General features: G+C 39.3%; 1 protein-coding gene across 1 annotated transcript in view; it reads right to left on the reverse strand.

Moving 5' to 3' along the window:
- The window catches only part of LOC119908108, a 119336-nt gene extending 110330 nt beyond the window's left edge, over positions 1-9006 (reverse strand). Inside the window, exon 1 of the mRNA XM_038725860.1 lies at positions 8590-9006. Coding sequence (XP_038581788.1) covers positions 8590-8671 — 82 coding nt within the window. The 5' untranslated portion in view covers positions 8672-9006. The remainder of the gene's footprint in view (positions 1-8589) is intronic.
- Positions 9007-9882: the final 876 nt, after the last annotated feature.

Raw genomic sequence — 9882 nt, forward strand, 5'->3', positions numbered from 1 at the left:
CACAACAAAAACACAAGATGGCGCCAGTGCCTTAATGATGTCAGATGATGATTTCATTCCATATATTCAGACTTTCATTCAATATATTCAGACTTCCATTCAATATATTCAGACTTCCATTCCATATATTCAGACTTTCATTCCATATATTCAGACTTTCATTCCATATATTCAGACTTTCATTCCATATATTCAGACTTTCATTCCATATATTCAGACTTCCATTCAATATATTCAGACTTCCATTCAATATATTCAAGGTTCATTCCATATATTCAGACTTCCATTCCATATATTCAGACTTTCATTCCATATATTCAGACTTCCATTCAATATATTCAGACTTCCATTCAATATATTCAGACTTCCATTCAATATATTCAAGGTTCATTCCATATATTCAGACTTCCATTCCATATATTCAGACTTCCATTCAATATATTCAAGGTTCATTCCATATATTCAGACAGACAAACCATAAATATATATATTATTTCCTAAACGGCATGCCATACCATATATATATATATATATATATATATATATATATATATATATATATATATATACACACATACATACACACATACACACACACATACATATATAATAATATTGAGGCCAGATGCTACAACCTGTTTCTATATGTATATTTTTTACATTTCTTTTTTCCCCTGTACAGTGGGTATGGAAAGTATTCAGACCCCTTTAAATTTTTCACTCTTTGTTTCATTGCAGCCATTTTCCAAAAATCAAAAAAGTTCATTTTATTTCTCAGTAATGTACACTCAGCACCCCATCTTGACAGAAAAAAAATGTAGAAATTTTTGCAAATTTATTAAAAAAGAAAAACTGAAATATCACACGGTCATAAGTATTCAGACCCTTTGCCGTGACACTCATATTTAACTCAGGTGCTGTCTATTTCTTCTGATCATCCTTGAGATGGTTCTACACCTTCATTTGAGTCCAGCTGTGTTTGATTATACTGATTGGACTTGATTAGGAAAGCCACACACCTTCTATATAAGACCTTACAGCTCACAGTGCATGTCAGAGCAAATGAGCATCATGAGGTCAAAGGAACTGCCTGAAGAGCTCAGAGACAGAATTGTGGCAAGGCACAGATCTGGCCAAGGTTACAAAAAATTTCTGCTGCACTTAAGGTTCCTAAGAGCACAGTGGCCTCCATAATCCTCAAATGGAAGACGTTTGGACGACCAGAACCCTTCCTAGAGCTGGCCGTCCGGCCAAACTGAGCTATCGGGGGAGAAGAGCCTTGGTGAGAGAGGTAAAGAAGAACCCAAAGGTCACTGTGGCTGAGCTCCAGAGATGCAGTCGGGAGATGGGAGAAAGTTGTAGTAAGTCAACCATCACTGCAGCAATCCACCAGTCGGGGCTTTATGGCAGAGTGGCCCGACGGAAGCCTCTCCTCAGTGCAAGACACATGAAAGCCCGCATGGAGTTTGCTAAAAAACACCTGAAGGACTCCAAGATGGTGATAAATAAGATCCTCTGGTCTGATGAGACCAAGATAGAACTTTTTGGCCTTAATTCTAAGCGGTATGTGTGGAGAAAACCAGGCACTGCTCATCACCTGTCCAATACAGTCTCAACAGTGAAGCATGGTGGTGGCAGCATCATGCTGTGGGGGTGTTTTTCAGCTGCAGGGACAGGACGACTGGTTGCAATCGAGGGAAAGATGAATGCGGCCAAGTACAGGGATATCCTGGACGAAAACCTTTTCCAGAGTGCTCTGGACCTCAGACTGGGCCGAAGGTTTACCTTCCAACAAGACAATGACCCTAAGCACACCGCTAAAATAACGAAGGAGTGGCTTCACAACAACTCCGTGGCTGTTCTTGAATGGCCCAGCCAGAGCCCTGACTTAAACCCAATTGAGCATCTCTGGAGAGACCTGAAAATGGCTGTCCACCAACGTTTACCATCCAACCTGACAGAACTGGAGAGGATCTGCAAGGAGGAATGGCAGAGGATACCCAAATCCAGATGTGAAAAACTTGTTGCATCTTTCCCAAAACGACTCATGGCTGTATTAGATCAAAAGGGTGCTTCTACTAAATACTGAGCAAAGGGTCTGAATACTTATGACCATGTGATATTTCAGTTTTTCTTTTTTAATAAATTTGCAAAAATTTCTACATTTCTGTTTTTTTTCTGTCAAGATGGGGTGCTGAGTGTACATTACTGAGAAATAAAATGAACTTTTTTGATTTTTGGAAAATGGCTGCAATGAAACAAAGAGTGAAAAATTTAAAGGGGTCTGAATACTTTCCGTACCCACTGTACATCATCCGATGACAAATATATTTAAAACCACCACCATTAACTGAAATGCATTACTTTTAGGAAACTCTATAATGTGGCACGCGAGAACTACAAGACCTTGGGCCGAGTACAGACAGCAGCTTTGCAGAGAGCACACAAACCAGACAACATTTCATTTTGTTCAGCAATCAAGTTACAGTAACCTCTGAACAGCGAACTTCATCAGACTTACAGAGAAATAAAGTTGTTACCTTGTGCATGTCCGTCATCATTTCTGTGTCCAGCTCCTGTGAATAAAGACAATTTTAACACAGACTGTAAGTGATCACACATGAAGTCAATGACATGGTCTAAATCTGCATCAGACTATCAGTCTATTGACTTTTAAAATACACAGGGTTAAAGTTCACAGTTTGAACTTTGATTCGATTTGAGGACAACATAAAGTGTTCACTTAAATTGTTTGAACTTAAAATTTTCAAGTTTGATTTACTTAATTATGAGGTGAAAAATAAGAAACACCCTTGCCACTTAATGACTGACAGGACAGCTATTCGATGTGACCTCTGAAAAATCTCATGAAGTCCTTCATGAATTAGTAAGAGATGATTTCACACATACACACCACTTCCTTTTGCCCTGCTGTAAGTACTTAGTAAGTGATGTAAATACAGTTTACTGAATACTGTATTACAGTATCATTTAGGGAAAAACTCAAATTAATAAATAAACCTAAAAAAAACACAACCAAAAAATACAAAACAATCATTCATTAACTGTAGGGCTGTCCCCGACTAAGGATTTACATAGTCGAGTCGGAATCGCACCCCCATATCGCCAAAATGGCGTGAACCTTGTTTCACTGCGAAGCTTCGACTGTGAGATTGACAGTCGAATCGGGCTCCGCCCATCGAAGCATTGAATCTTTGGCTATTTGGGGTCAGCCGTAATTAATAGTACTCAAGGTTAAATGTTCAATTTATTGTGATTTTGATACTAGGTCATATTATTCAGCTCTAGTATCATTTATCATGAAACTCTATCTAACTCTATTACTTATTAATGATTATGAAATTCTGAATGAATTCTTTTTAAAGTAATTTAATGTTCAGTTTTTCAGATTGTTGTCAGATTTTTTTTGAAAAGCCGGCTATCATAGATGGAGAGACATTTTTGTGGAATTAAATGTTTTGTGTATTTTCTTTTACAGAATATAAAAAATACATTCCACTCCACTGCTATCTGGTTTATAATGGATGTATATTTGCCACCTACCATTTCTGAATTTACTGTACAAGTAAACAGCCAGCAGCACCACAACGGCCAGCACCACAACAGCCAGCACCACAGTAAGCACCACAGTAAGGATGGTTGATTGTCCAGGTACATCAGGAGGTAGTTTATGATCTAAAACACAGAAAACAATAGTTTTATATTCACTTCACTTTCAACATCATTTCTATTAGTTAGGTTTAATTTACTGTAGAGTTGATACAAACGTGCAGAAGCTGAGTGACAGTATTGCTGCATTTGGTTTAGTGTTGTCACAAGACTGGAATTTCTGATTTCGATACCAGGGTGGAAAACTGACACAACCTTGATTAAATTACTGAATCTAATTACTAAATAATCTAATCAACTTATCTTAGAAATGAAGTAAAGTTAATAGTATATACGGGAGTGATGATGACGTAGTGGATAAGACACATACCTTTGGTGTGAAAGACCAGGGTTCAATTCCCTACTGTGACACATCCACCAGTGTTTCCCTGAGCAAGACACTTAACCCCTAGTTGCTCAGGCATATATAGCAAATGTAAGCCACTTTTTCTTTATCAGGGACAAATGCATGGGACATCACTTTATAATTTATACTAAAGTCACGTTTCGACCATAGTTACCCGGGACTTTTAAGGCCCCAAACTAAAAGGTTCCTTCGGCCCGCTGTTGAGTGCGTTTCCACTGTGGTTTAAAGATCTGCGAAGATTAGGCAAATTAACCAGCTGATGTAGGCTGTAGGCCTGCATGCTGTACAAAGCGATGCACAGGCATCATTATTTGTAACCGCTATCCATGAGAAAAATTTATAAATGAACAGGTCAGGATCAGGTTTGATTGGAATATAATGAAAAACTGAAGCCTATGCTTGACCATTAAAGCTGCTTTTTTGTAGGAGAGTATAATATACACACGATAAAGTTTGTTACAAATTTAATAACAAACTGGATAAAGCCATAAAGTTCTTAAAATAACTCCATCACAGAGAAAGCAGCAGAAAAACAACATCGCAACAGTTTGGAAGGTTATTAAAACATTTCCAGCGACAAGAGCTTCAGACCAGCGGCAGCATCACTTCTGTGTCGCCTGAGCGTCGGAGGAACAGGATTTTAACGAGCTTTATTACCAGCTGTAATCAGCTGTTCAGCTTGTTTTGGAGAGAAAGAGACCGACTTCGGGTCTGTGTAAAAACTTCCTGACTGATGAAAACTTAAAACAACAACTCAGGACCCAGTACTTGGTGTAACTCCATCAGCTGTAAGCTGTAAACACACCGCTGCACGCTGCCTGTTATCTTTGAGCAATATATCTCAGGCGAACATCGGCGAGACACGTGTGCTATATGACATTTGATTGTGATTTATTGGTGTGCAAACAAAGGTGGAAAAGAGACGAGCAGTAGTACAAAAACAGCTGACATGCACCTATTAAAGTCAGTAGCCTCCACTCGCCCATTCAGAAATTCACTGGAAGGCAAGCTCCACCCCCATCAAAGTTCCTCTGGAGGAAACGCAGTGAGTTCCTCCAAAAGGTTCCTAGTTCCGGGGTTTAGTTCCTTTGGTTGAAATGCAGCTAAAGTAGATGCCATGCAGGTTTCTAGCCATGATTAAATTGCAACCCCTGTCCCTGGTTAAATTAGTTCTGACTTTAGTCAAAGTCTTTTCCTATCAACTGAACTCTGCTGTCGCTTGCATTTGGGCTTGTTGTATCCTTTGCCGGCATCCAATCACATGTGATGAGTACCAGCCAATCAAAGAACGAAAGACGCGTAAATAAACCAGAGCGAATAAGATGAGAAAATGGCGGTGGAGTTATGTGGACACTGCAGCGTTTGCTGTCGGGGGAGAAGAGATCATGAGAGAGTGCATTTCAGGACAGATTCTGCGGAAAATAAATATTAACACGATTTAAACCCGATGTTGTTGACAACACTCGTTTGGTCAGATTTAAATAACATGAATTTAAATTTGTGCTGGTGAGAAACAAAAACAAACTCCTTTCTAATAGGAATGTTGTTGTGTTGCCTGATTTGAATTTGTCACCATAACAGACGGACATGAAGGCCAAAGTTAAAATATCAAAGTTAAAATAAACACAAACGATCTTTTGAGTCTTGGGGCTTCTTTGAGGCGAAGACGAAGAACTTTTGCTGAAGAGGTGACGTCAATCATATGAGATGCTTTCTGCAATAATACTAAACAAGCCAAATACCAAAACCAAAGAAGAAGAAGTTTCTTACCCCATTCCTTTTCAACATGTAACCTGGATGCAGGATGAGTCACTTCACAGGTGAATGTAGACGTGTCGCTCCTTAAAATCTCCACACTGTCTCTTCTCTGGAAGGTGTCGTCTTCATTTGGTCGAACGCCAAAATAAAACACTCCGTCCTCTTTAGTTAGAACACGACCGTTTCTCTTGATGTTCAGGATGATGTCTTTTGGGTAGAAACCTGTGGCCAGGCACGTCAACATGACCTTTGACTCAACTGCAGTGTTCTTTGAGAACATGAAGACCTCAGGTGGAGCTGGACAGAAAAAAAGCAAAGTTGTTTGCTGTTGGCCAAACAGAAATGTACAACCAAGGCCCCGTTACCTGAAAGCATCTGAAGGCTACGATGATGATAAGATAGAGGCCTCCTACCCTCTCACAGGAAGAAGATCCTGAACTTGCAGAACGAACCAACTCAAACTACAAGTTTTATTTAAAGCTAGAGGGCAGGACTTTTACAAATGAATTAAAGTCTGTTACCAAAGGAAGGTTAAGATCAAATCAGTCCAGTAAGAACTGAAGAAGCATCTTGGATCAGCGGCGAAACATCTTCATGTATCTTTAAAGTCCAGTTGCATTGATGTGAACCCACCTTGGTTTTCATGACGTCATGTTTATTTTTGTTTATGGCTCCTCTGTTGTTGCCACACGTTTATATAAATTACAAATCTATAAAATGTTTACTGCACATTAAGTTTCATATTCAGAACAACTTCAAGTACAAAACTAATTTAATTATTATTTTACTTTCAAGTGGAGCCGAGAAGCTACTGTGCACTCGCTCTTAAGAAGGGCTTCTGCTTTGGGAAACACATGTAGAAATGGAAACAATATAATAATGAAAACAATTGTTATCAGGAAACAGGCCCAGTTCATTATTTTCTAGAAAATACATACGGGCGGTTTGTAGCTGCGTTTGCTCATATCCCACAAACTTGCTCAACGAATCATGCACTCGTTCTCCAGGTACTGCCTGGTGACTTCTATTAGGACCTGGTTATTCCACTTCCTCTTGGTTCGGATGGCTGCTTCAGTCACAGCAACCCAGACTTTGTTGGTGTCGTCGAAGGACAGGAAGTCGTTTCCATCGTAGCTGTAAATGTCCTTACCACGGTGAAACGTAATGCTGCCGTCAGGCTGCATGTCGCCCTCACAGCCGCTCATCCATTGAAGAACATGGACGTCTGAATCTAGAGAGACGGCCAGATAAGTAAAACAGCACAGTTTATGTATTATGAATATTTTATGGCACACTGACAGCACAGATAAATATTAATTGGGGCAGTTCATATTCAGTTTAGTACATCAACACACACGGGCAAACTGACTTCACTGAACACAAATAAAGGGATCAGTGTACTGCTTGTTGGGTGGTGGAATAGCAAAGATGGGCATTTCAAGCAAAAATACTATTCGATGGTCACTGGGAACTGTTCAACCATTCTTTGAAGAAACCAACAGTCACACCATCTTCAGGCTGTGATTGGTCCGCTGGGTGAAGGTGAGTAAAGAGCCAGGGTTTGAACTTCTCTCTCAGCTCTGCTTTTTCTTTCTTTACACAACTATTTCTGTAACTTTTCGAGTAAACAACCGAGTGAAACATTATGAATGCCTTCCAGGAAAGATGGTCTGAAAATGTGCACCACTCTCAGCATATTTAAACGATACCACCCCTCCATCTATGATAGCCGGCTTTTCAACCTGCCTGTGAGTGTTAATGTTCAGGACAGCATTAAACACAAAAGATTTCCAATGCGGTCAAACAATAAGTTTTAAAAACTTTGTTATGAATGAGCACGCTATGCTAGCTTCTCTCTGAGGATGTACGTACGGTACGGTTTGATGTTAATGTAACCATAAATGATCAAGCTGTTGAACCTTGAAAAGTAAATATTCAAGCCATCAGGGCAATCATAACGGTGTTAAGGGCTTTCCCAAGGACTGAATTACAAAGGGTTGATGGTCCCCAACTCTGCCTAGTGCGACAGGGTTGTTGGACAGAAATTTAGTTCTTTGCTCTGTCATTGCATCTATGTCAGATATTAAACTAACCACACCCCTGTCTCGTTGTTTAATACAGGAGACCAAACAGAGTTCACATTTCATGGATCTTACCTGAGTCACTCTGTCTCATTCGTTTCATCAGGATGTCGAGGTTGTTTTTTAAACTCTGCTGCTTTTTCAGGCGGGACTGTGTTCCTTTGTCCCAGTAATCTGCAGGCAGTCTCTCTTTCATCCAGTCCTGTTTGGGAACTTTCTGCTGGTGATCGCTGTCAAAGTAGTCGATCATCCTGCCATCCAGCAGACCCATGGCTGAGAACTGGTGGATGCCCGGGAGTCCGACAGGTTTGGAGAAAGCCGTGTAGGTGTAAAATAGGGAATGTGTCTCTGAGAGTCACACAGACAGACAGATATTTATTCTCTGTTCCTGTAATTATTCATTACAATGCTAATGTTGATTCTTTAATTTATTACTTTCCTCGGGTTTAAAAGCACAAAAGGCAACAACATTCAAGAAAGGTCAACATCTGCTGAATGTTCTTCCATCCAAACAATTTTCTCTTTAGGAAGTCAATAAAAGCAACCTGGACCAACCTGGACGAGATCTGTCTGTCTGAAACATATTTACACAAATTAGCTATTTATTTTAGTCACTTAGTTGCAGCAGGCAGTAGTAGAGTAAATTAAAAAACAGAACTATTCCTTATTTTATTTGTAGGATCCCATTTCCTGCCTCACGTTAACGGGACTTACCGCTGTTGACTGTCAGTCTCGTCCCGAGCACGATGGAAACTGCAACCGAATAAAGTGTAAACACAAAGATGACTACCTTCATATTTTCAAAACTACATTCCGATCCATTGTTTACATAAATAGTACATAAATAGTATGTCGTGATCCCTGTTCAGAGATCTTTCCCACATGTCTCCTCTATTGGCAAAACTTTCCAGGACGTAGCTACGACATTGTGAAAGAAACGACTGTAAGAACAGAGTAAACTTCTTTTTCAGTCACAGTTCCCCTCGAAAAAACTCGTTTCACTATCACAAGTGATCCATTTGGTCCGAAAGCATTTGGAAAGTCTAGAAGAGCCGCACGATTAAATCATTTTATCCCTTTCAAAGTTAGAGGACTAAAATCGAAAGTAGTTTGTCTCTAGTGCGCATGCTTAGTGAGTATCTTACTGGACGAAGCCACTCCGCTGATTTAAATGAGAGAAGTTTTGGACCAATAAAATACTCCTGCAGAGAACAAAGCAAAAGGAGCTTTTATAAGGTCACGTAGGAATTGGATGGAACAGGGAGAGAAAAACAGCAGATATTTCTTTACCATGGAAAAAAGTGCTTTCTACGAACAACTTTACTCAAAAGATAATAATCTCAAAGATCCAAATGAAATTTTTAACCTTATTAACTCACCTAACTGTGTGGATGAAGAATATAATAAAAGCTTCTGTCAGGACATAACTATTGAGGAGATTAATTGGGGAATAACTCAGTTAAAGAACAATAAATCAGCAGGCTGTGATGGCCTGACTTCTGAGATGTATAAATGTTTCATTGAGTCATTAGGTAAATTTCTTCTGGCTGTCTTCAAAGAATCTCTGGACAGAGGGGAACTCCCTCCCTCTCTGAGGCAAGGCGTCATAACACTTATTCCAAAACCTCCCAAAGACTCGATTAATTGAAAATTGGCGACCCATTACATTGCTAAATAATGACTATAAGATTCTAGCATCTATCTTAGCAAAACGTCTCAAATCTAAATTACACACTTTAATTGATGAATGCCGATCTGGTTTCATGAAAGATCGTCACATAGCCAATAACATTCGCTTAGTTCTGGATCTGATGGAATACAAAGACTTTCTAGATGATGAACACCTTATCTTATTCTTAGACTTTCAAAAAGCTTTTGACACGGTAAGCCACAAATTATTATTGACACCTTAAAATTTTTTAATTTTGATCAGAATTTTATTAATGATGTGAAAACTCTGTACATGGGAGGAAACAGTTGTATTAAATTGGCGAATGGAACCTCACC

Source organism: Micropterus salmoides, unplaced genomic scaffold, assembly GCF_014851395.1.
Source record: "Micropterus salmoides isolate LMB-PRFRI ecotype aquatic unplaced genomic scaffold, ASM1485139v1 Ms_hic_scaffold_17, whole genome shotgun sequence".
Taxonomy (NCBI): domain Eukaryota; kingdom Metazoa; phylum Chordata; class Actinopteri; order Centrarchiformes; family Centrarchidae; genus Micropterus; species Micropterus salmoides.